This window comes from Brienomyrus brachyistius, unplaced genomic scaffold (genome assembly GCF_023856365.1).
Source record: "Brienomyrus brachyistius isolate T26 unplaced genomic scaffold, BBRACH_0.4 scaffold47, whole genome shotgun sequence".
NCBI lineage: Eukaryota > Metazoa > Chordata > Actinopteri > Osteoglossiformes > Mormyridae > Brienomyrus > Brienomyrus brachyistius.
This window is the reverse complement of record NW_026042322.1, coordinates 1812251-1839060: the sequence shown is the minus strand read 5'-3', so window position 1 is coordinate 1839060 and position 26810 is coordinate 1812251. Positions and strand designations below refer to the sequence as shown.

Sequence of the window (26810 nt, the reverse complement as noted above, 5' to 3'; positions counted from 1 at the left end):
CTCAGTCTTTCTTTCAAGACAGATGGAGGGGAAGGTAAAAGTAGCCGGGAGGGGGGGGGGGGGAGGCAGTTGTCATGGTACAGTGTAGAAAAATGGGCTAAACCGGTTGCCTGCAGGCCGTTAATGCTCTGAGAGCCTGGCCGTGCAGCAATAACACAAAACTTACACTTCAGGAAAAAAAAAATATATATATGAAAATGGTGCCTTTTCCTGTATTTCAGTGCCGCAGGGTCAAGAAGTGTCACGTGACCTTCCAGACCCGGCTGTCGCTTGCGTTTGCGTTCAGTCCGAATTAAAGTTAGAGCTAAAGGAGCAATGAGATGCACACACTGCGCATAATGAAGCGGCCTGTCTGCTGATAAACACATGTCAGAGACCACAGCGCCGTGCGCAGGCACAGCTGGCTCCTTCTGAAGCGGCTGTCATCTTTGTGTGCAGATCAGCTGTGTTTGTCTAAATAAGTGAGTAAAGCGAATGGTATAAATAAAACGGCATGTAGTAACACCGAGCGTTAAATAAAATACTATGACAGTTTGAACAAATGTATCGATGGTATCTGATAGAATGCTTCAATGGCTAAAAGCTTCATCTATGAATCAAAACTACTGTTTTCTTCCCCTCCGCCTGACCCTCAAGGCATTTGGTCACTTTGCGCTTTTATTCTCTAAATCGGCCTCCCAAATAGCGTGTCTGTATTAAGATATACAGGCATAATGAATAAATACAGAACTATTATACCTGAGGCATTTACTTCTACGGAGGATTTATTGTCGAATTAAATAACAGGTGTGAGACGGATTCGAGTTGATTACCGCTCTCATACACGCGCAGCCACAGTGGTTAAATATGGCCGGTTTGTGTGAAGATAAGACTTTCGGAGGCTGCGGACTCCTCAAGGTAGAGTGAGGAGGTTAGAGTAATTGCCCAAAAATACAATTGACGTGGGGTTTACTCAACAGCTTGATTTATTGTTGAGGTTCTTAAAATGTGTAGCTGTTGAGACTTGGCATTCTTTTCCCATGAATCACACACAGAAAATGGAGGCACACTCAAGTATTTATGGAGTTTAGTTTTTTTATGCTTAGATCCTTTTTTTAACAACCATTTTGTCTAAAGTCAAGAGCAAAGGTTCAAAAAAAATATTTAAAAAGGAGGGAAAAAATGAGAGATTTTATACCATGTTGAAACAAACGAAATGTATAAGTAAGGACCATTTCAGGAAAATGTTAGTATTATTTTTATGGCGTAAGGGTGTGTATATTTTATTAGTAGTATTTTTAATATCCATAAATGTAGGCCGTTGCTAAATGCGGAAAGTGTGAGCTGTTTTTTCTCATTCGGGTGATTTTAACTAATGGTTACATTGAAAACAGATCTGGGTCCACCTGTAACACACACACACACACACAGTCATGTAATCATATCTTTTTGGGGACCGCTCATTAATTTCTATGGGGAAAATGCTAATGCTAACTATGACGACCTTAACCCCTACCCAGCTCTAACTATAACCATAAATAAGCAAACAAAATGCAAGGGTTTTTGCATTTTTAGTTTTTTCATTGCAGTCACTGATTTTTATAAAATAGAATTTTCACATATGGGGACCAGGAAACATTGTGTCCCCATAAGGTAGGGTTTACCCGCGTACACACACACACACACACACACACACACACACAAACACAGGAAAATTGCAGTGACTGAGCTCTGAACACCAGCAGCCAGGCCTTCCTTGCTGTGTGTAGAGTCTCTCGGCTCACCTCAGGCTCCTCCAGGACTCTGTAAACCTTCTATCAGTGCTGATGACCCAAATCGGTTATTATTTATTGCTTAGGTTTCCATGAGGTCATCTCTCTCAGGTAATCTCAATGTGGAAGGAGCTTTGAATCATCTTTGGGGCATTTTTTGAGTCATTTATTATGTTTATTGTAACAGATTGTCTGACAGCTGTTATTTAAAATGTGAATTTTTAAAAATTTAGACCAAGATTATATTGTACTGAATATTACTGATTGATTTTTCTTTTATTGCAGAATAAACATTTGGATCAGTTTGATCTGACATATTTAATTAGTATTCATCTTCTGAATAAAAAAAGATCTAAAACTGTTTTTGTGCTCGCTGATTGGGATGGATTACATCCCTAACCCTTTTAAATTGGCTCGCTAATTTGCATAGCGGAGCTGTGTGATGTATTTCAGCAGCCGAGTTCTGCGGTAACGCACACCAGCTCTTCCAAGAGGGAGGATTTGCTCCAAAACTGCCGCTCTTCCTGGTGGATTTCAGGGTGGTTTTTGTTGCACCGGTAACGGAGGCCCTGGAGAGCAGGCTGTTTTCGGGAGGGGTCATATAATGCGGCCTGCGAACACAGCAGAGAGGCGGACCGTTAATCGCCTAATTAACTCCCCTTGAAACATGCGCCAGTCATTTCAGGATCGACCTCCATCAGCCATCGCTGCATGTCTTGCGTGTCAGGGAAGGATTTCCTCTCCTCTTGATTTCGGTTTGTTCCCTTCGCTTCCTCCTTTGGCCTAGCAGAGCCCCTACCCGCATTTTAGCGAAGAGATGCAGAATTGGTTTGGGGTGAGCGTTTGGGTCAGGTGAACATCTGGGTGTCGGGGGGGGCAGGCAGTAAACCGGTGGTGTTACAGTAACTTGAGTATATTTTACTGTTGCGTGATCCCACTAGGCCCCCCCTCTGTTTTCAGCCAGCAGAGGCCTCCTCTTAATCTGAGTCGCGGGCCATTTTAACACACAGCAACAGCAAAAGTTGCGACGCGCCGCCGTTGGCTGGACGGTGCACGGCTGCCGGGAAGGTATTCAGGGGTGGAGGGGAACAAAGGATGGAAAAAGGAAAGGAAACCTTGGATGCAAAACAGCTGCTTTGAGGCTCTCGACTATCAAAGATCTTCGCTTCTCCGTTCTGTTTCTTCTCTTAAAACATCTAGTATTATCTGTGGATGCTAAAGAGCTTTTTTATTGAATAGGGGGTAAAAAGAGAGGCAGACTGGGGTCTTTGCAGTGATCTGGCTTTGATCTGTGTCTGTAAGGCTTCTTCCCAGTGATCCTCTTGACGGGGCTGGACAGTGTCCGTGCCTTTTCACCGCGCTATCTGATAAGCCCCCACCAAGGGCCCAGTGAGCTACCAGATCATCCTGGGGGGGCGGAGGGGGGGGGGGGGCTTAAAAGCCACCGTTTATTATCACCTCGCCCTAGATCCTGGACGCGCCCATCGGCCGACTCCGCTCATGCCAGTGGCTTGCTTTTCGGAGGAAACGTGAGGAAGTGTAGAGGGAGTGACCACACCCCCTTTATGATTTACTCCGTTACGGGTCATTTCTGGCAGGTTCCCACAAGGCCGTGCGTTTTGGCTGATCAAACTAGTTACGCTAGGAATATTTTTCTTTTTTTGTTTAAAGAAATTAAATGTGTTTTTTTTTTTTCCCCATGCAAAAGAGTGAGATCTTGCCAATTGCTGCAGGCCTGCAGGATGCCCGGCCTGCAAGCTGGGAATATGAGATACAGTCTTATACTGAAAGGCCTGCCACTTCCTTGTTTGTGCTGGACGGTGTCATCAGTCTTTGCCTGCAGTTCCTTTTGAATATTCAGTTTGGTTGGGCTGTGGTTTGTTCTTGTGAATGTGCACACACACACACACTCACACACACACACACGCTGCGCGCGATTCGCAAGGAAAACGCTTTTACCGAATAGCTGTTCCGAGCAGATAAGCTGAGCGATCAGTCAGCTGGCTCCAGATTTTCATGTAGGTCAAATAAGAATCCTCTACAGCTTTAGAAAAGTGAAATTTTCTGAGACGTTTTGAACTCGTATAAAATTAATTTTCAAGCTGTCCACCTATTTGAAAAAGAAAAAGTTTTGTGCCCGATTGCCTAGAAAGTAATCCTTCTATTTGCAAAATTCAGATTTATGACTTGGCGTCAGATACAGAAAAAAAATCATTCCTGACCAAATTCGTGTTGTCGACGTCATTTAACATTTGTTTAAATTTGAATGAAAATTTGGCGGACTGCCTTGATGTTCAGTGAGAGGGCTGCTGCGGTTAATGTGTGATTGGGCTGGTACACTTTGTGCTCTTAAAACGAGCGATGAGGAGGAGTTTCGGCGAGGGCCGCACTCCGCTCCCTCCTGGAGGAAACCCGAGCCGCGCTGGGAAGATGGCGGGCCGCCAACGGCTCCACACTGCCCCGCCGTACGCCTAGGCTCTTCCGGCCGCGGGCCCAGCTGCATCCCGCTGCAGGAGGTGGCCTAGGCAATCACCCAACGCTACTAATTGCTTGGCAGGGCCTTGCATCTGCTCAGCAGATATGATGAAGTCATAGAGCAGATGGGCCCTCATACCCCCAAACCACCCCACCCCACCCCACCCGCTTTGACCGCCTGTTTACCTACAGTTGGCCGCTCTACGTGTCACACGCCATGTTAAGTGAGCGTGATGCACTGTGCTAAGAAATTTGGTTTGCCGTGCTGCTCAGATAACGCTTCCTGGATGTTTGGGATGTGTCGTCTGCCCAACCTTAACACGCAGGTTGTGTCGCCAGTCGAGGCTTTGCTCAGTTGTTGGAAGTGTTGGGTCATATCATGTTAAGGTTGCCTGCTTATAATATCTGCTGGGTCGTGATTTGGTGTAATGCAAGAACAGCCTGAAGTTCACGACGGTGAGTTTGGAATTTGTCGTCGTTAGGGTGGGCCAGAGAGAAACGGGCATCTGATCGGTGCCACCCTGTGTTTTGGGGGGTTTGCCCTTGCGCATGGTGACAATCCGTGGTCCTTTTAATGGGGTCAGGAGGAGCTTTGAGGGGCTAGTTGCTGGGGAATCGTTGGGCTGAAGGAAGAATGCGCTGGATCATTGGGTGGCTCTGTGCAGATTGTCCCACCCACTCTCTACCCCCACCACCACCCCCACACACAACTGCAGCTGCCAGTCAGAGACTCCAAGAGCCTATTGATTTTCCCGTTAACCCCAAGTAGTTTGTACTATGGATAACAGGCAGCTGAAGCAGGTATGTCATTATCAATGAGCTCGAGAAGAGTTGCCACAGTTCTCATCCATATCCCCCCCCAGCATTGACAGAGTGCATCCTGGGGCAATCGATAAATCGCTCAGGCGCTCCGTGACAACCCTGGCTGAATGATGGAGCAGACGGCCTCCTGGCTCTCGCCTCTTAGGCCTGGCGGTGTAATTAGAGCACCTGGAAGACAATAAACGTTTCCTTACCAAGGACCGGCTCATCATCATTAAAGCCATCATGCAGCGTTCTCAGTTTTCAGCCCCCCCCCCACCCCCCCCACACACACACACACACACACACACACACACACACACACCACTTTCGATTTGTTGTTTAGAAACAAGATTCTACTTGAGATCACTTGGTCCCTCTATTTTCAAGCCGCGCACATTTCCACGACAGACAGGTTTAACGATCCTCTTTGCATTCCCCGAGTGCATGGAAACTCTGCTTTGCAATTCTCCACGCTGGACTGTGTAGCTGTGCAGTTTATACCGCTTTTTAATTTGTTGTCTGCGTTCTTCAAGAGCAAGCTGAACAGCAAGTTGCCCGAATAAAGAGCAGAGCATGGAATGAAGGCTGTTTGCTTTGGTTCGCTCCCCGGCGATTGTTTATTTGCGGAGGAAAGATTCGGAGCTGTCCAGGAACGTCGCTGTCCAATTCTTAGCACCTCCATAATAAAAATCCAGTGGAGGCAGACCGGAACCCTAACACCCTTCCTTATCTACTCTCTATCCGCATCAATAACAGTGATATGTTCTCCCAAGACTGTCGCTGTCTCGAATGTTAAAATAGGGTTGTCCTACAGAAGATATACTGGTCGCCGTTAGTACCAGTCCTCAGTCGAAAAGTGCATTATCATCTTATGAAGTTCACGTCACAGGAGTCGAGAGGAACTGAGTGTTTATACCGTCTCACGTCGACCGTCCTCTCACCACGACGATCGATTTATTGGCCCGATGTAGAATTCGAGTGGCCACTTTTCTTGGACGCATGTCCACCATATCTTTTATAACTTTCAGGATTCATCGCTGGGCGCTCGGATTGATTTTTTCTGGGAATGAATATAATGAAACGATACATTCTTTATTTTTTTTTCACACTTCCGGGGAAGTCTGCAGATCTGGCCACTTGGTTCCCGGAAAGTTGGTGGGCAGGGCCGCCACGGACAGGATTTCCGCGAAAGCGAACCTTAACGACAGGCCTGCGGCTAGATGATGGCTGCTGGGTCCTGGCGTGGGAGGCACTTAGCCTCGGCGTCTGATCCCCGCTAACGATGACTAATGTCTCTCGGATCGAGCTGTATGCCACGAGCCTGCTGGTTTGGGGATTCCTGAGCATCAGGCACTCAGCCACGCCCTGTATGAGGCACTAGCCATCTTAGATCTGACAGCTCTGAAGGACTTTTCCCTGATGTTGATTTGCCACTCCCCTTTTACTGTCTGTTTTTCCAGTAATTAGTCTTCCTAGGAGCCATTGGCTGATCCTCTCTACATTTCCCTGCCATTGGCTGATCCTCTCTACATTCCTCTGCCATTGGCTGATCCTCTCTACAGTCCCAGTGCATGCTGGCTGTACATTTGCCATCAGTTAGTGTATCCAAAGTCCCACTCTATGCATCAAATTAGCCTGTAGTCTGCTTTTTAAGGATAGCATTGTTCTCATCCGCTGCAGTTACCCTTTGCTTATTGGTTTATACAGTTGCCTTCTGTAAGCTCAAGCACCTCTGTCATGTTTCGGTAATGGTTTCTTAGTACCCGTCTGGTTTCCTGAGTTCAAGGTCAGTCACACAAAGATGATTCCCCCGGCTTTATCGGTGCATCGGAATGAGCTGCCTGTTCCAGGTGGCGTGTGATGTATTCCTGCTTTCACTTGCCGCCGGCTGCCCCCTATGCATGTCAGTGTGTCACAGTAATGAGCATCTCATCGTTGCGCCCCCCCCCCCCCAATCCCAGTGAAAAAGGGGTTTTAGTCTGCACACTAACCCGCAGGACACATGTCTGTGCATCTAGCGTCGTGCCTTAGATTTCACTGCAACACAACACGAGTCTGCCTTCCATTTTGTCGACTTGATGTTTCTGACTTTTGTACACCGTTGCATATTCGCAAATGGTGAGAACTGTCATGGTGGGAACTTAGTCAAGACGACGCTGGCCCACTGAGTGTCGGCCCGGCCCGGGTGGGGTGGGGGCAGAACCTCAGGGGGGGCGCCCCGTGGTCTGCAGGAGCTTTCTCACGGGGAGGTAAGCCTTGGCCGTGGCGTTTATGTTTTATGACGCGTCCAGACTGCCTGAATGACACCTTCGTGAGGCCCGGGGGCCGGTCCCTTGCCAGCGCTTCATGCCATTAAAGGATTTTTAATCCCCACTTCCCAGAGAGCGTGGCTGAAATGTGGGGGAAATCTGACCGGGTAACACTCTGCTCGTTACGGGTCATCAGCCTGGGTGCTGTTATTCAGCTTGGTTTTAGCTGCTTCAGCGACGCACATGAACACGGCTCAGTCATTTTCATGGAGCCATCGGGGTTGGAGTGAGTGACTTCCCTGCATACACACCGACCTGACAGCCGACAGCTCTCTCTCCTGCTCACAGCTTTAAAGGGATCGTGCCGGGGCCTCTGCAAGTGGCCTAAAAAGCCGTCAGCCTGCCCACCAGCCTGTCCGCCTCTGTCCGGAATGCCCCCCCCCCCCCCAAGTACACATAACAAGCTAAATCTCTGTTCTGTCCTACTACGCCACAGTGTCGGCTGGTCATTATGGATGTAATTTCGCAGAATAGCTGCCCAGCTCCTTAAGTGCTGTATCACGTTTCTCGTTCTGGGAAGTGCCACTTGTTTTCCCACCTTGCTGCTGGTCTGCCGGTCCTGGAAAGAGCCTTTGGCTCCTAAACCTCTCAGGTTAATTGATCTAATGACCTTTTTTGCATTTCGTGCAGTGTGAAAACTGTAAAACAGACCCATGTTGTGTGTGTGTGTGTGTGTGTGTGTGTGTGTGCGCGCTTGTGTGGTTGTTTTTGCTTATAAAACTTAAATATGATTAAAAGTAGGTGCATAAAATGGGGTATATGAAAATGAACAATGTATTTCAGTGTAATATCTGGAATCTCCTCTTGGTGTTTATGTAGCTCTGCAAGGTTTTTCTTGCACTAACGAGCATTAAAACACATAATTGGCCTCCTGGGTGATCACGCCTCTGATTTAATTAGTTTTTTGTCAGAATGGAAAGTGCATCCTAAAATCTTAACTTACGAACGATGTGGCACTAAGAAGGTTAAGAGAAATCGAGCCTAGATTCCTGTGGTAGGACCTCTTCCCCTCTACCGTCCACAGCCTCCTGAGTGCTGTCTGGTGGAAGAAGTCCCCCCCCCCCGCGTCCTCACCCGCCTCCCAATCCAATTAACGGTCACAATAATAGGGGGATTAGGGAGAGGTTACCTCTGAGCGGCTCCTTGGCGCTTCAGGAACGGCACATAGCGGCGTGGGGGAATCCGCGGAAAGCACAGCAAATGGGGGGGGGGGGGGATAATGGTGGCTAATCTGAACTCGTCTGATGTCCGCAATGGCCTGAATGTGGCTGTGGTTCGGGGGGGGGGGGGGGTGGAGAGCCAGGACAATGCCGGCGGGCTTTTAACTGCTCCGCACCAAGCCCCAAACTGTCCGCACCACTTTTCCCCGGTGCCACTCACAGCCGGGGTTTTTGCATAAGAGAGACACTGGCCTTTCACCCAGCATCGGGATGGCCTCCTGTAGGGCCAGCAGGCCGGGTTAGGCAACAAGCTCGCCTCTTTAGAATTTACCCAGAGCCTTCAGATTTTACCTAGTTTTAAGGCAGCTGTTCTCCACCAGAGCCATGCCAGTCCAGTTGTGTGGGGGAGTAGTGGGTTAGGACCCTGTGCCTTCGATCGGAAGGTCGCGGGTTCAGAACCCAGGTCGGTTGAGTGATGTCACTGTCAGGCCCCTGAGCAGACTCTTAACCCCCATTTGCTTCAAGGTCTGACCCTGTTTTCTCAAAAATGTACATCGCTTAGGGTAAAACTGTTTGCTAAATAAATAATATAATGTAAATATTTGTGTTGGGTCTTCGTTGAGGGTCTCGCTGTTCCTTTGTTGGTCATTACGAGTGGGCTCTAGTTTTCGGAGATGCACCGGTACGAACTGCACCATGTTTGCTAGTCGTCAGGTCTCTAACCATCGGTCTACCGGAGCTGCAAGCCTGTCCTATTTGCGTATGTCTTCCGAATTTCACGCTACCCTTCTCCGCACTCGCTTCACCTTATCCGCCTTTTATCTCGTCCATTCCGTCACGCCCTCCCGGCCCCCCGAGGTTAAAGCGCCTTGAATTTAAACTCTGGAGGAGAGATGTGGGATCTGAAGTGGTGGGGCGGGCACAGGGGAGGGGTGTGGGTGGTGGGGGGGCGTTGGTAACACCCTCTGGAGCTTCTGATCCCTATCTTTGTGTAATTGGCCTAGAAAAATAAAATAGCACTTGTTCCCATTTCAGAAGCTAGTGGAGATCTTTGGAGTTCTCTGGCTCGGCCTTTATGGTTAGCATTAACTGTTAGCAATTTACAGTTAGCCTTTAGCGTTAGCATTTATGATTAGCTATTAGCGTTAACCAGAGCGTTTACCCCCTTTATGTAACTTAACAAAAAAGTAAATAAATAAACATTTTCTGTATATGGAACGCTCGCCAGCCTTCACTCCTCCGCCCGCTTGCCCTCATATTACTCCTGAAGTGGCCCTGGAGGCCCCTCTTCCTCCGCCCACCTCCACAGCGGCTAAATGTTTAATGAGTCGCCACATTAAAGACTTCACTTCTCCTCCAATTAACCCGGAGAGCACTCTGGCATTTTTATAAATCCACAGAAGACTTTTGTCTGCGCTTTAAAGGCTAAGCTGCTAGCACAGTGTGGGCAGGGTGAAAAGGCTAACCTGTTAGCAAACACAGTGGAAGGGAACAAAAGGCATTTTAATCCTTATTAGGGAGGAGGATTCAGGCTGGATGCCCCCAGAGCCTTTCCAGGGAGACGTCCTCCAGCGCGGGGAGGGGGGGGGGTGGGCGGGGGCAATGCTGAACTCAAATGTCTAGAATAACAGGCATAGTTTCAGTCTTAGAGTCACACTTCAAAACTGCATTTAACATCTGTCATTTTGCACATCTGCACAGCACAATTGAGTGAGGGTTTTGTTTCTTGACGTAAAAAAAAAAAGACGCAATATATGAACAGTATTACAGTATGTACAGAATAGCCAGTAGATGTGTGCGGGATGTTATCTGAATTTCTTGTAAGTTGTGAGCTCCCAGAAATGCTGGTTGGTGATTTATTTTCCACCAATGTACAGCTGGATCGCACTCGTGGACCTGGGGGGCCGGATCATGTGACACGTGTGTGAGCGGTCAAGCAGCACGGGTCGGCTCCCTCCTGGTTTGTGAACCGCTCGGCCCTCGGCACCAATCATGCACCACATCCTCAGGATGAGGAGGACTCTGTTTATTGGGGGGAAGCCTGTACCCCCCCCACCTACCCCAACTAAATTTCAGTGTAGTAGGTGGGGGCAGGGTAATATGTGGCTTCCTGGTGCCACAGCCTGACCGCCGACGGACCTCCGGTTAATTGGCACAGGGAGGGCAGGCTGGAGCCGTACTGCCGCCGTGAGGGGTCGGGGGGTGCGCGGGTGGGGGGGGGGGTAGGGGGTGTGTGGCAGAGCAGGACTCGAGGCCGTGACTGCTCTCATTAGCCAGCCCATCTCTCTGGCTCCTCGTTAATCTGACTAACTCGTTTGCTGATGGGTTTATTTATTTTTTTTTTGGGGGTGGGGACGTTCGACTCCCCCCTGCATGTGGGGTACCCCTGAAGCCGACTGCCATCGGCTGCTTTTCGAACACCATTGTGTCACCGCAGTGGCTGATCGTCACATGTGATTGGCTCAGGCGGCCCAACTCACCGGCAATGCCGGCCAAATGGCTTCTTTCTTTCTTTTTCATTCATTCATTCGTTCTGTCAGTCACTCTGGATTTCGGCTTTTATTTTGCGTCATTTCTGGCTCCCAGTCAATGACTGACCGACTGGTCTGACTGACCGCTGCCCGGAGGTGACGTCAGCGGCACCTTTGCTCAGTAAAAGCCCCCCCGGCAGGGACACATCCGCAGGCAGGCGTCACGGGACAAAGACGGGCAGGTGGGCTTTGACTGCGGATTGTATTGCGCACTTGGAGTGGCTCGCGTACCCTCCTCTGATTGATCACCCCCCTGCCCCGCGCTCATTAATCTCATCACCTTATCTGTGGTGCCACTTCATTCCAGCAAAAGGCAGTGATAAATCCCACATCCATTATCCTTGCACTCATCTAGCCATGCGGAAACGCTTAATAACAGGATACAAATTGAACTTCAATCACCCCATTTTGCCCCTCCGAGGCGGCGGGCGTATTAAGCCAAACGTCAGGCCCGGTGGTTTCCGCGGGCTGGCGCCGGCGGTGGTGGCATCACACCCGCCCCGATATCTCGAATTAACCGTTTTAATGTCCACTTATTACACATTATATAATGGGGAGTCTGTCGGCTGAAGGTAAATGTGCCCCCCCCCCCCCCCACCCCCATCATCTTTCTTATCAGGCTGAACACACAGGCTGAGCTCCTGGCTGACGGGGACCCTTGTTCGACGCCCCCCATTTATCTCCCGCCCCCCACCACACCCGCCACCATAATATTTGCACCCGCAGTCTGCTAGGACATTTTCAATTAAATTTTGTCCAAAAAATTTTGTCCCATGACCGAGCTCGGCCCCTGGCAGTTTTTTTATGTTTTTAATCTAGGATCTTTACTTGTGTGTGTGTGTTGGGGGGGGGGGGGGGGCACCATCTCTGAGTCGTTAGGGTGATGGACAGGGCCCTTGGCTGGAGCTAGCGGAGCGTCCGTTGTGTTTGAGGAGGGGGGTTTGGATATCTCGCTTCATGTGTCCCTCTTCATCTGTGGGCTCGCGCCCCCGTCGACAGAGATGAACGACGGTGCTCAGAATGAAGCGTCCAGCGATACCCCCACCCCCCCCACATGGGCCACCGGGCTCAGCCTAACGAGGAGCACTGTTATTGGCTAACAGTACGTTGTGTGGGAGCGTAGGGGGTGGTAGTATGGGGCAGAGCTGCATGGTGAAACTACGGATATTTTACACCGCCGAGTATCAGGTCTGATCAGGCACTCGGAACACGTAAAGCACTGTGCCCTGACAGATCAGTGGCCCTGGGTTCGATTCCACCAGAATCCAAACATCTGGCCGCACAGGCTCGCTGTTCTCCCCATTGGCTGGGCGACTTGGCTTCTGTTTGTCTACTCCATTGTGAATTCTCCTTGAAATAGAGACCATTTTCTGTTTCTGTAGTCTTAGATCCCCCCCCCCCCCCATATTTCCATTTTTCCCCTGCATAAATTACACCACGCCGCAGATCAAAGGGACGTTGAGATCGTGCGGTTCCGCTTCCAGAGGGTCGGTAGCATCAGATCTGAGTAGGTGTGACCAGGCGCGCTCATCCCTGAAGGTCATCTTTCCGTGGTTCTGATCTTCAGAAGAGGGTCTTTGTCTCCGTTCGGTTGTTAATCTGCTGTGGATAGACACGGGCTGCAGGCCGACCGCGTTGGCCACAGTTGTAGCGTTAGCTGCCGTCATTGAACAGTAACTCCGTCCGGAGAGAGTGCGGTTTAGCTCCAGCTTCTGATTCCGCTCATGTTTGTTTGTTATCCTTCGTCGGTTGTATGGTTGTTGCTGTACCCCACACTTAAGTGCCCCTCTACTTCAAAAGCGTCAGACTGAAAGTCTGTCGGTGACCTTCTATCTAGGAGGCCGGGGGTCGAGGGAACTTAATTGACGTTCAACATCCTGCAGCAGGTTCTGGCTTGACCTTGCGTGTTCTGCTGTTCGATCTGGGATTAGGCTACAGCCATGTTCAATTAAATGTGTACCAGCCCAGGCAGTACGGGCCGTGCCCAAGTGGGCCGCACATCCCTGCCTTTCCTGCACATGTGACCTGCACCCCTGTGTTCCGCTGAGAATGCGTGTCCTGCTTCAGGCCCCGAAACCCCCTACCGCCCCTGCATGGCCTCTTGGGGAAGGGAGGGGGGGGTGTTCAGGTCACTGGGACCCGACTGTTGTCATTAGGTGGGAAATTTTTAATTTAGCGTTTATTACATTAAAGTGCTAGTCACGCATCTCATTCTTTTGTGTGGGAGATGCGACAGACAGGCCTGTTTTGGATCACGTTCTCTAAGGCTTGAGTAGTACTGTGTGAAAGTCTTCGGCAGTCCACTGAGGTGATGTTTAATTGATCTTCATGTTGTTATGTCCGTCAAAGTGTATCAGCTTAGCGTTTCAAAACTTGTAATTTGCCGTAACCATCTGATACACCCATGTATTCCTTGACTTGACCACTGGCACATCTCATATGTCTAATCGATACTTCATTTACGTTTTCCATTAAATTTATGATTTAAGCAAGCTGATAGTGAAATTTAGCAAACACATGGAGTGACTGAGGTGCCCCCGAGGAGCGTTTGGAAGCTGAAGCTGCGTCCTAACAGCCAACAAGATATTAGTGACTTCTTGGAGAACCAAAGAAATTCTTGTCAGTTTTTCTTGTTTCATAAATTCTCCTGTCAAATTGTGTTGTTTTTTTCTTCTTTCTGAGCCACCTTTACACTTACTACCCAGATAAAGAGCTTTAAACATTCACTTTGGCTGCCTAAGACTTCCGCTCAGTGCTGCATTTTCAAAGGTCAGCCTGAAAGATAGTTGGCTCTGCCTGGTCAGCTAAACGTACTAGATTTGTTTTATGAAGTGTTTGATATTCAGTTTAAATTTGTTTTTCTTTTTCTGTTTTCTTCACAATATGGTCACCCCAAGGCACTTGACAGGAGCGTGGGTAGCGTTGCATTACTGCATCATTTGTATGAAATAGTTCATGAAACGGAGGGAAAGAGGGAAAAGAAAATGGCAGAAGACAGTGGAGGAGAGAATTTCATATGATTTCAGTTATTTGATGTGATTTTTTTTTTTGTAGCTTGTTACCACTGAGCATTGATGTGGTGTTAGGGGCTATAAACCACAGTCTCTGGTCCAGCCCCCCTCCCCATTTGCACGTTTCGTCCTTTTGAGCGTGTCAGGTTGCCGTGAGGGCATTTAAAGGAACGTGTCGGCAGAGGGGAGCACAGACAAAGTTTCCCCGCAGCTCTGCGCCTGCGGCGCCCCCTGTGGCAGGCAGCGCAACAGACGGACGCCCGCGTTAAAGGGCCTCTGCCCGCTTTACCATGGCCCGTCAGCAACGGCGGCCGCAAAGCTCCTTAAATAATTGATTGGATCCTTTCGTAGTGTGTTTTTTTTTCTCTGTTTGACTTCAACCGAAGTAAACGCATTGAACACACAAAAAAAAAAAACAAACGCATAGTCTGCTGGAAAACGAGTGGAATGCGATGCGGTTGCCATGGCGACCGGCAGACGGCGAAGGGCTGGGTCTCCTGCCTCTCTGGTCCTGTCCGGGCCCCCGCGGATGGGCAGCCCCCGCCTAATCCACATTTAATTGAACTCCAGAGACTTTGAAGTGGGTCCGGCGATCCGGCTGATGCGATTCCGGAGGGAGACGCCGGCCTTTTGCTGGGCCGGGGCCACAGCTGCTGCCGGTGCCGTCGCCCCCGTTTATGAGCACTTTAGGAGCTGCCATCACAGACCCTCCCCCCCCCCAACGGCCTATCTCTGCTCATTTAAATATTTTTGATTAATGCTGTTCCCGCTCCATCACCAGGGCGAAGTGGCCCCCTCCTTGCTAGTCCACAACACCTTGGTAATTAGGCTCAGAAAGGAGCAAGGTAGCGGTGGGGTGGGGGGGGGGGGGGGGGGTAAACGGCAAAACAACAAGAGAGTGCGGCGGGAGATGAGATGAGGTTGAAGTGCACAGGCAGGCCGTGGCGTCTGCGGGGTGTCATGCCGGCTGACACGTTCCGTAACAAGTTACTCTGATGAGCTCCGCCTCTGTCAAGAGACTCCGCCGAGTTCATCCGCGGGCGCCGTAATTTATTTCTTTTCCCGAGCCCCAACTGACAAAATGATAGTTAACCCCCCCTCTAGAGGGAGCCAGCCGGTTTCGGCTTTGCGTCGCCGGGCATTCACATCCCCTCTGCAGGTCCGTCACTGCTCTACAGGAATGGCCCAGAACCTGGCGGACGAGCTGTCTCACACTAATGAGGGTTCAACAGGAGTCTCTCTCTCTCATTGGCCTGTTAGCTAGCTGCAAGTTCTGTGATTGGTAGAGCAAAATCATTATGGCTTCTTTTGTGCCACTACGAGCATTTTTTTCCTTTTTTTTTTTTTTTTTTTGCTACAACAGATGCATCAGCATCCATAATTTCCTTTGTGCTGTTTGATGCTGTAAGCATTTTCTAATTGATAAAAAGGACCTTTGTAAATATTGAAATGTTTATGCTACTTAGGGCTGGGCGATATCCTATCGATATTATATGGCACACGCACAATAATCACCAGGGCTTCAGATGACGGGGGAAACATTTGGCCGGACGCCAGCTTTGCTGTACTATACAGACGTTTATTTACACCCACAAATTGGTAAGCAGATTAGTAGTACAGCTAAAATGTTAATGAGGCATTTTATGATGCCGAAAAGTCAGTCAGTATAAATTTGGCATATCCTTATGTAATAAATGTGTCAGACTTTAAACTGCAAAAGTACCGCCACACCACAAACATCTTTTTTTATCCACAATATATATCCAAAAGATCTCCTCTTTTAGAAGATGTCGGCGCTGCTGAGCTGCTCCTTTCTTCACCGCCACTTCATTGCATGTCGCACTGAGCTATACCAAACCTTAGTATATCAAAACAGTGTTGTGTGGTGTGCTCCACTAACCGAATTTAATAAGCGAAAAGATACACCAAGTTTATACAGATTGCTAACTTTAGGTTGTGACAAAACGCATCTGATTAATAGTTTAGCTGTACTACTAATCTGCTTAACAAATTGTGGGTGTAAATAAACGTCTGTAATGAAAAGCTGGTGTCAAATGATTCGCCTGTCATCTGAAGCGCTGGTGATTATTGCACTTGTGCGATAAAATATCGATATCTCGCCCAGCCCTACTACCACTGCTACGTTTCCAAATCTCCGGCTTCTTCTGTTGTACATCTATTATCTGAGTGTGTCACTTCACCACTAGGGACTGAACCCAGTCTTTGTATCTGTATTTTTTAAGGTGGCATATGCCAAGAACAAAACCTTAACCCCTAACTAACAGATCTGGCAGTACACAAGTCCGGGTCACGTTCTGTCAAATGTTAGGCAGCATGGACGCAATGCAAACTTCATACACACTGTGTACATACCTATATGGTATACTGCATCTGTACTGGGGGTAGGCAGCCCTGAACCGGGAATGCTGGTGTCCAGCCGCTTTTCTATCCTGCCTGCTGAGTTACCATCTGTGATCCATGAGAGAGCAGGCAGGATGGAAAACCTGCTGCATTCCAGCACTCCAGGATCGGGGCTGCCTACCCCTGATCCGTACTGTACTGCGACGGCCAGCACGACGCTTAATGAACCATCCGTTTGCTGTTGCAGTGTTTTGCACACCACAGGTTTTTACACTTTTCCATTTTTGCCATAAACTGCACATTTTTTTTTTTTTCCGGTTAAGCACCGGAAAGTTGATTAATGAATGAGTGTTTAAGTCAAATAAAACAAGCTTCCTTTATAACATGGAAAGAGCATGTAACAGTGCTTGTCTGACATCCTATTAACTGGTTGTGTGGTGATGGCAGAGTCAAATTCTTGGCTGTCCTTTAACTTTAACCGCTTCGTCCCATGAAACAGAGCAGTATTTAATGTCCATTGTGGAAAGAATGCCTGTAGTTCTCTCTTATAACTGCTATATGAGGTCAATTTAATGAATTAAGGGTATGAGGTTGATTTACTAATTCACTCAATTTTTACTTCACTAAAACAAACAATTCTTAAAATAAATGTTCAGAAAGACCCGCTGTTTGTGCTTTTTTGAATGCCGTTTTCGGATTCAGCTCCACCCCTACACACCGCTTTTCATACATGTTCTTTTTATAAGGAAACCCTTTCATGTTAGAAGTATGGATGATCTTGTAGTCGAGTAAGTGGTCAATTCATAGCGTCCCGCCCCCAAAGTTATTCTGAATGGAAACTATTCTCCGGCTAAAAATAATGTGTTTTCCATGGACACCGATCAATACAGGCCATCAATCGCATCGTGTTTCTGCATGTGATACGCTAACACCCACCTCCATCTGTCCCCCCCCCCCCAAAGATCCTGGCCTACACAGAGGGCCTTCATGGCAAGTGGCTCTTCACAGAGATCCGCGCCATCTTCTCCCGACGCTACCTGCTGCAGAACACGGCACTGGAGATCTTCATGGCCAACCGTAGTGAGTGTCCCGGCTGGACGTGGAGGCAGATCGTCATGGAAGCTCACGTTATGAATGTAGCTTTGGTTTATCTGCATCTCGTGGTCTCATGTTCTTCTCCGTAACGATGGGATTATCTCCCCCTTACGGCTTTGCTCTTGTAGCCGAGTTTGTGTTACTGCTCCGGGTTTCCCCGCCACTGTTTCTGGCCTGTAATGCCACCTTTCCCTTCCCCAGCTGCCGTCATGTTCAACCTTCCAGACCCGGGCGCCGTGAAGAAGGTGGTGCACTGCCTGCCCCGCGTGGGGGTGGGCACCAACTTCGGCCTCCCCCAGACCAGGTAAGCAACCCCTACTTCACCACGCGTCCGGGTTCTGGTTGCTGCACTTTCCGCCTAGCCAGAGCTCTGTGAGTCTCTGACTATAGCCTGGGCCTGGATAAACCCCCTCATCCCGTCCTGGATCAGTGCGGCAGGTGAATAGAACATTTGGGTTTTTTCTCTGACGGGGACGTCATTAACTGGGGGGGGGGAGGGGGGGCTGTAATTACCCTTTATGCAAACAGCGTCAGCTTGTTTATTACTCCGTCTTACAAGAAGAACGAGGCCGGGGAACAGGTAAGCCTCAAGGGCAGCATTAGGCCAGCCTGGCACTGGCAGTTCTAACGTAGCGTCTGCAGGACTATCTGCGCACATCTGCGGGACCGTCTGCTCACGTCTGCGGAGGCATCTGTGCACATCTGCAGGACCATCTGTGCGTGTTTGCGGGGGAGTCTGCGCACATCTGCAAGATCATATGTGTGTGTGTCTGCGGGGGGCGGTCTGCGCACATCTGCGGGGACGTCTGCACACGTCTGCAGGGGCTTCGCATGCCTGCGGGGGCATCGGTGCACATCTGGTGGACCGTCTGCGCATGTCTGCTGTCCCCCAGAAAGAGCAGTCTGACCCGCCCACAGGGTCACAGTTAAGTCACCGCATTTTGAAGAGCCGTGAGACTCTCATTGGGCCTTTTCATGCCGTTGTGGAATTTCGTTTTAGGTTGTTTACGCCTGTTTGTCGGTGTGCCGTGGTCTCAGCCTCATAAATCGCCCGCATGCTGCGGGTAGCCTCTCGCCGTGCCAGCGCGTCATCGCGTGTGACCGGCGACTGTCTCGCGTGATGATGTCCAGGGCGCCGCGTGACCCCCGGGCAGTGCGTTGGACAATGTCAAGTTATTTTCAACCTCCTCTGCGAAACAGAGCAGGACTGCTGTGGACGGGGCGGTCTGAACTTCAGAGAGCCATAATGACTGTAATCTTACACCCTGACAGTGATTAATATGTTAATTTGCCATTGTTTTAATTGGATTGCAGGTCATTTGTTTTGGGGCTACATATTTCATGGCGGGGGTGGTTGGCGGAGAGGGGGGGAGCATATTTAATGCTCTCCGCACATTGCCTTTGTGTTGTTAGGGGCTGATATTTCTGCGGAATATCCTGTGCGGTTTTCATTAAGGATCGGTGATTATGGAAAGTGTAGAATCCTACGTGTGTTGATGTTTCTGGGGATGCAGAAGCAGTAAGTGAGCGCCGTCGAGGCCTTTTGTTTCACAGACCTGCACCCCCATGCTGGCGTGAAGGAGGAGGTAGAGAGAGTTACCGGGATAAGGTCTTCTGTGTTGTTCAGCTTTTAGGACTGACGTCCTGAATGCCCCAGAAGGTCATTAACCACCCATTTGAAAGCTCTCTGTCCCCGGTCAGCTGTCCTGCTGGTGTTTCCCCCACACGGGGGTGATGGAGGGACCCTGTACACTGTCTGGGTATAAACACACGGTGTCTGAGCGGGAATGGCATGGGCGTGTGGGAATGCTATGGAGAGGCCTGCGGGGGGCTTTCCGTGGGGCCCCTATGAGGTGCCTCACCCTTGGCTCTGTGCACCACCCCCCAGACGCATCTCCCTGGCCAGCCCCAAGCAGCTCTACAAGGCCTCCAACATGACGCAGCGCTGGCAGCGGCGTGAGATCTCCAACTTCGAGTACCTCATGTTCCTCAACACCATCTCCGGTACGCTGCGGCGCCTCCTCCTCCTCCTCCTCCTCCCGAGCTGCGAGTCAGGACAGGATGCCTGACCATCTCCTTGTCGCGTTCCTCAGGGCGTACCTTCAACGACCTGAACCAGTACCCCGTGTTCCCCTGGGTCATCACCAACTACGACACGGAGGAGCTGGACCTCACGCTGCCCAGCAACTTCAGGGACCTCTCCAAGGTGAGGCTGCGAGGATGAGGGTGGGGGGGTGTTAGTAGGGGGACGCCGTTTCTCCACTGGTTGGTGGGGACTCGGTCTCTTCCTGCTAACAGTGGGGAACAAGAAAGCTCACCATTGTCCTGCTTTTATATCGGCTCTGAAACGTGACACATCACGTTCTACTGGATTTCTCTTGTCCGCACAGGGGTCCCACAGAAGCACGTAATTGGTCTGTCAGGATTTCTGTTAGCCACATTATAAAAACGATGGTTAGCGGTCGCCTGTTGTGAGACTAAGTGCATTAGCCAATCAGTGACTTGGTTTATTGAATATTGTTTCAGGTTGCGTATTTTTACGAGCTCCTTTTCATGAAGCAATTCATATCGTAATCTCCACGGTTATTTGAAAAACGGATCAGCCATTAAGGAGAGAAAGTGGGAAATGGTTTCCTGACACACTGGAAGAGATCAATAACAGGAGACTCCTGAAAAATAACTTTGATGAATGTGGGGGTGCAGAGCTTAACTTTCCCTCCCGCTGAAGTGCCCTTAGTGAGTGGCAGTGGAATTGGAACACTTGCTCTGCACTCTGATGCTGTAAGGGCCCTTCGGTGTGCTCTTTGGACCCCTGCCTCTCCTCCTGGACACTTAAAGGGGAATTCTAAAGGGCACGATTATTCAGGTCCACCCTTTGGTCCGGGTTCCCGGTAACGTGAGCTCCTGTGAGCTCACCCCGAATGGGGGGGTGTTTTTGTGGTTTCATATGGACAGCATCCAGGGGAATTTGGACAGCCGGGTCGGGTCAGGGTGTGCATTCCCTGTCAGCCCGGTTTCATTCCCGCTCCGTTTGGAAAACACTTAGCTGCTCTCCTTCTCTGTTAACGCCGAACATAAGCAAAGCCCCCAGGCGCTGTCGCCGGCCGCCCCCCGCCCCCCCCAATCCATGCTCCTGCCACGCCGAGGCATGTAAAATAAACAGCTTCCTTTCGCTGCTGCACTCTGGGAATTTTCCTCATGTTCCCCAAGGAGCCAATTAATGACCTTCACACTTAGCGGGGACTTGCCATTGTGCTAACAGAGAGACAGATTAGAGTCAGGAGGGGGAAGCAGGACTTCGTCATGCTCTTCCTGTGGTTTAAACAGCCCCTTTCTGTCGGCATTTTCGCTCCGCCGACGTCTAATTCCCGCTGTCCGCACACCAAAGCGGCTCGGAGTGCCAGTCTGCGGCTTGGCTGTATATATTCGCTTTCCTTGTCGGAAGGTTTGGGGTGATGAGTGTTTTGTCGTTCGCCGAAGCAGGGATGGCGGTGTGGAGGTGTGGCGTTACGCGAGACAGACGGCCGGCGGGATTCCCAGTTAATTTGGGGGGCCATTAATCACTTCACGGCGCTGATTAGTAGGGGTGTAATTGCGATTGATAATTGTTTAGCGAGCAGCCTCTTTAATCACCGACTGGTGTGCCACCGTTGCGATACCGATCTCCACATGGTGGCTTGACGTGGGGGGTGGGGGGGGGTGGGTTTCCTCTCCCAGATGCTGTCTCACCTGGATGTGGGGCCTGGTGCCTTTCAGGCAGTGGCTGTTCGTCAGATCAGAGGGCCTTATGCTTGGGGGGGGTGTCTGCTTCCTGGCTAACTCCAGGAGATGATGGCTCATGTAGGCCGTCTGAACTTTGACATACTCACATAGTCACATGTATGATTCCAAAACAGTGAAAATCCTGCAATTTGCGGGAATCCCACCACCCTTTGCTGTGTGTGTTTTTTTTTTTTTTGGTGTGGATGGCTATCCTAAACATGAAGTCCATATTTATCCTGAGTGCACCCCCAGCTGCCCCCCCCCCACCTCGTCCAATGCTGGCCTCCTGTCCTTTGTCATGCAGATGGCTGCGGGGGGAACAATGGATGTGTTTATAAGAAGCCGACCCGCTCCCCCCGGCTCTTATAGGCGCCGTTTAGATGGTGTCCGTCCCGGACTCTGACACGGCCATCAATTGCGGGGGGGGGGGGCACGCAATGGTGGGAGGAGCAGGGGATTACTATAAAGGTGGGCTGATGGAACCAGGGTCTGTCTCGAACAAAATGGCGGCATAAATCACACATTAACGCCACAAGACGGCTGTAGCAGACAGCCCCCCCCCCCCCCCACCCCGGGCTAATGGCCTCGGGAAATCCAGGAGGCCGTACCTCTCTGGGCCGAGGCTCGGGAATTCTCACTTAACAGGAAGCGGGGCGAGCTGGGAGCAGGGCGGAGGGGGGGCGGTGGGAATGTCGGCCTTTGCCCTGCCCGCATCCTGGTGCTGCCGCTGCGGTGTCTCTCCCGAGGAGGGGGGGCCGTCATACGGGAACGACGTCATAAGGTCTTTTGGCTGTATTTTCGTCTGATGTCTGTGTCTCAGTGTGTCATGTTTAAACAACTTACACACTTGTATTCTGCTTATTGCCGTTTCTTGCAGTTTGTCTAATGGGACTGTAGCTGCGTCTCAGTGTGTGTCCCGCGCATGTTGTATCCGGAGATGACATTATGGATACTTGTACTTGAATTGAATGACCAGCGTCGTCGTGTGATGGCGTGGCTGCAGTGTTCCTGACAGGGAGCCCTTCACGGTGCCCCAGTTATTAAATCAAACCCCCCCACCCCACCTGCTTCTCCACCCATGATCAGTCTCCCACTGCCCAGTAGCTAGCCCCCACCCCCCAGCACCGCGCTCACATGTGAATCGTTTGCTATATGACAGTGAATGCTGCCTCCACCCCCCCCCCCCCCCCCACCCTCAAACAGCTCCAGCTCTGTGCTCAGTCAACCTTTCATGCCTGGGGGGGGGGGGGGGGGCTCTGCCATCCCCCTCTTTCTCTTTCAAGGAGCGAGCAAATCTCTGCAATCTTTATTACATCTGTTATATTCACGCCGTTGACAGGGCTGGGTATCAGCTTCTGACCGCTGGACCGTGAACGCTGTCGCTTGTATCGTCTCTCTCTGATGTGCGATTCGGGGGAACACCCTCCCCCTGCTACCCCCGCCCCCCTCCCCGGACCCCGGCCGCTTTGACAGGCGCCCCGGTCACAGGGGACCCACGGCATGGAGAACTGGAATCGCGGCGTGCCCATCCCATGGCCTTGTACCGGCGTGCAAATTTACGCTCTTTGTATCAGTTATTACCCACTGCAGCCCATCTCGTCGTGAACTCTGACCCCCAGCCAGCGCATAAAAAGCGGCGAAACGTAACAGTGCCGCCCTACCCGGAGCGGCACGGCCTGCCCCGAGCCGAACACTGAAAGCATGCCTTTGGCCTGATGTTCCTGTATTGGTCTTTGGAGGGATTTTTAATGTGCGGTTTTGACAGCTGCAGGACTCGAGTGACTGAAACAAGCCCGAGCTTATAAATATTTGACCGTCGTGTTTGTGTTACGACTCTGCGGTGTGTAGCCGCGTCGACTGCTGAAATGTTAATGCTTTGCCGACCCTCCTCTCTGCACCGAGCCGTTAGCAGAAGCACGCCGGTTTATGCTTTGCTGTAAAAAAAGAAAGAAAAAAAAATATGCAGATGTTACTTTAATGTGACCAGTAGCGGCTTCATGTCGTTAAGGAAATTGTGTGCTGCTCCTTCAGTGGGTCTCCTCAACCATGAATGATCCGCTTTTCAGGCTTCTGTTCCTCGTCAGACGTTCAGGCTCGCCGCTCATCGCAATTTTAGTCAACGTTCTTTCTTTCTTTAGAGAATTAAAATACAGTTTTTCTTTCCTTCAGAACTGCGTCAGTGATTATCTTTTTTACCTTTTATTTTTCAGTCTTAATTTAGCCATGTGAGCTTCACGGAATGACGGTATCCTATAATCGTTATGTCTTGAAATCAGTTTGTTTCCAGTTGGCGCACACAAATGGGCAGCGGGTGGCGTGATGGTTAACGATGTGGGCTTTAGATAAAGACAGTAAATAATAAATGCCGCAGTGGTGGCATTTACGTGGCCTTTGCCCAGTCCGTCGAAGGCCACGTTCTGGCACTGAGCATGGCAGTCCTGATGTAGGGCGTGCTCGCCAGAGAGCCCATCCATCTCTGACTGTAAACGACGCGGTGCTCGCCGGCGGTATCCATGCCGATATCTGCACTCCGTGTTTCCTCCCTCCTCCTTTTTCCCCTTTAATGAGGGGCGGTGTTATTAGGGCTATAAATCAGAGCCGGTCCACCATGTATAATTCAGCGTGTGTATTCCCGCTGTAGCTGGCCCGAGCCAGCGGCCCGTGTGTCATTGTCAGGCCCCTGGCCCCCCTCCCCCGCTCCTTGGCCCCGCACGGTGGGGTCCCCCCCCCACGATCGATAGCGGAGCGACCCCGCAGATATGATATGAAAGGGACGGAATCGATCCGCAGCGGGGGCTGCCTCCTCTCCCAAAACGCTGTCATTGCCTTGCCATTGATCTTGTGGGCTTGGGTGGGTGCTTTGGTGGGGTGGGGTGGGGGGGTCATTAAGTCATTGGCGGAGTAATAAAAACTGAAGTGGATAAAAGTGATTCCTATAAATCACGTGAGGTGCGCTGGGTGTCGGACGCGGAGATCGATAAGGAAATGCCAGCCGTTCATATATACGTATGAAACGCAGCTCGTTATGCGTTATATGAAAGCAGAGCAGCGCATTTCCTGCAGTGTATCGTATGCGGTAATAGAGGCCCCGCCCCCTGTAACCCAGGCAGCACAGTGGAGTGCTTTCTCTTTTTACAAGCTTATCGATCATCACATCTTATAAATGCAGTTTGAGTGGGTTTTCTGCTTCTCTAGCTGTGCTACAACTATCAGCTACTTGGTGGACTCTATGACCCTGGGGCTGCCTTCCTTGCCGTAATGGAGCTTCGTGATCCATTCCTTCCAGGCCCTGGTGGTTGAGGGCGTCTGCCCCGTTGGGTTTGCCTTTGACTTACCTGTCTGTGCCATCCTGTGTCTCTCGCCCGCCTCCCCAGCCTATCGGCGCCCTGAACCCCAAGAGGGCGGCCTTCTTCTCTGAGCGCTTCGAGACCTGGGAAGATGAGCAGGTGCCCAAGTTTCACTATGGCACCCACTACTCCACCTCCAGCTTCTCCCTGACGTGGCTGCTCAGAATCGTAAGTATTGAGGGTGGGGGGGGTGGGGGGTCATGTCGTCAAACAGCGCCCCCTGCTGGCGGGGGCTGATCCGAAGGCTGTCAGCTGGACTACATTTCCCAGCTGTCAGCGGCCTCCCGCAATGTTTTTATTTAACTGCGTGGCTGCATGCCGAAACGCGGCCAACAAATCACCCGTCACCAGCACCACGTCGGCATGTTTATGGCCCTAGATGACTGCCAGACTCATCCCCATTTTACGGTTACTGTAATTTGCATATCTGTCACACCCGAGTATCGCGGCTAATTTGCGGATTACAACTTAGCGGCGGCGCTGCGATTGTCAGGGTGATTTATGTCCTGGCGAGCGCACGGCTTATCTGCATGCTAACGTATGCATGCGGCCTTGTTTGGGCCTTCCATATTCATCTGTTGTGTCCCCCTCGTCTTACGTCGATTCGGAGGGAGCCTTTGCATGCATAGAATGGCCCACGGTTTTGCCTAGATTTTTTTACCTGGGGAGTCGAGACTATCTGAGACTTTTATGTTCTAGCAGTACAGCAACATGGCTTCAAATTACACCCTTTGTCCCCCCCCCCCCCAATATTTAATTTGGCATCATCCATTCCTCCAATAAAAAAAGACCTTAGCATTTAATTATTTGCTGTCTCTCCCACTCCAGTACCGAACTCCTACACACTCACACTTTAAAACTTCTCAGTCCCGATTACTGGGGTTGAAGCCCCTTATTACAGGTGCCTGTGGTTCTGAACACCAGACGCATTATTCAAGCTTAAACAATGAAAAAGATTGTGTTTCTGATTGGCTAGCAGCTCTGCTTGGCCCACCCTACACTGGCTCTATACAGGTCACGTGGTCCTAATTGTTTTAATCCCATTCAGCACTGATGTTTGTAAAACCTTTGATGTTTTAGAACAAGAAGCAAGAAGGAAATAACCCAGTAACTGTTGCTGCACCCATTGTGAATTCGTGTATTAAAATGGGAATTGTATGAATCCTGTTCAGTGTATCTGTAAAAGGTGCTTGAAAAATCTCCTGTTGATATGAGGAGCTTGTATGCAGAGCTGGTTCCTCTCATTGGTAGGAGCCGTTCACCACCTTCTTCCTGAACCTCCAAGGGGGAAGTTCGACCACGCCGACCGCACCTTCTCCTCGGTGTCCAGGGCGTGGAGGAACTGCCAGAGAGACACCTCCGACGTGAAGGTGAGAGGTCGCTCGTCGGCGGCGTTTGTAGACGTGCAGCGCTGGCCAGTTGGACTCTCTCCACACGTCAGCCTCCTGACAGGTAGCGGTTTTGAGATCCACGCTCATACTCTCGCTGAATACAGATCCTGCGGACCAGAAAGAAGCAGCCTTCCTGTTTCGACGTCACAGGTTTAAGTAAAATCTACATCGCGGGCCCTTGATGGACGCCAAGCCCCCAGTTGGGCTTTTAGCTGCCGAATCACGTTTATGTTTATTTAGAGGATGCTTTTGTACGTCAGATGATGCTTAACAAGCGTACAGCTGTCAGGGAGCCCACGTTAAGTACGAGTGCTGTTAGTCTGAGCCTCCGGTGATCGACCGGAGACAAGTGCACCATGTTCTTGTGGATAAAGAGCCGCACAAACACTGTCGGCTTACCCGCCTCCCGGAGCCCAAGGGGAGTCCTCCTCTCCACTCGTCTGGAGCGGATGTCAGGGGTTTTGTCGACGTGCTTTGGACATGTGCAGCAACTGTAGAGATACTGCCTTGTCCGTAGGATATTAAATAAACCCACAAAGCTCACGTCTGATCACGACTGTGATCAGAGATGTCTAATTAATCTCTGATTTCGCCCCCGCCCTGACCCTCCCCGGCCGCCCTGCCGGCTTCTGACCTTTTTGTGACCATTTCAAGGTGGCTTTAGTGGTCCTCAGCCAACCCGAGAGCTTCCCTCCCGATGACGAGGCCTTCAAAGTCCTGCTCTGTGTTTTAACGAGCAAGTGCAGCTCGTTAAACGGCGGCAGCGCGGCCACTTCACCGTGTCGGCGCTGATCTGGGCTCTATATCCCTGCG

General features: G+C 50.5%; 1 protein-coding gene across 1 annotated transcript in view; it reads left to right on the top strand.

The window, feature by feature from the left end:
• Positions 1 to 26810, top strand: part of lrba (LPS responsive beige-like anchor protein) — a 153132-nt gene that overhangs the window by 97653 nt on the left and 28669 nt on the right. The window contains 7 exon segments of the mRNA XM_048999706.1: positions 17365 to 17482; positions 17699 to 17801; positions 19386 to 19501; positions 19591 to 19703; positions 24634 to 24774; positions 25858 to 25894; positions 25897 to 25976. Of these exon segments, the coding sequence (XP_048855663.1) occupies positions 17365 to 17482; positions 17699 to 17801; positions 19386 to 19501; positions 19591 to 19703; positions 24634 to 24774; positions 25858 to 25894; positions 25897 to 25976 (708 nt within the window).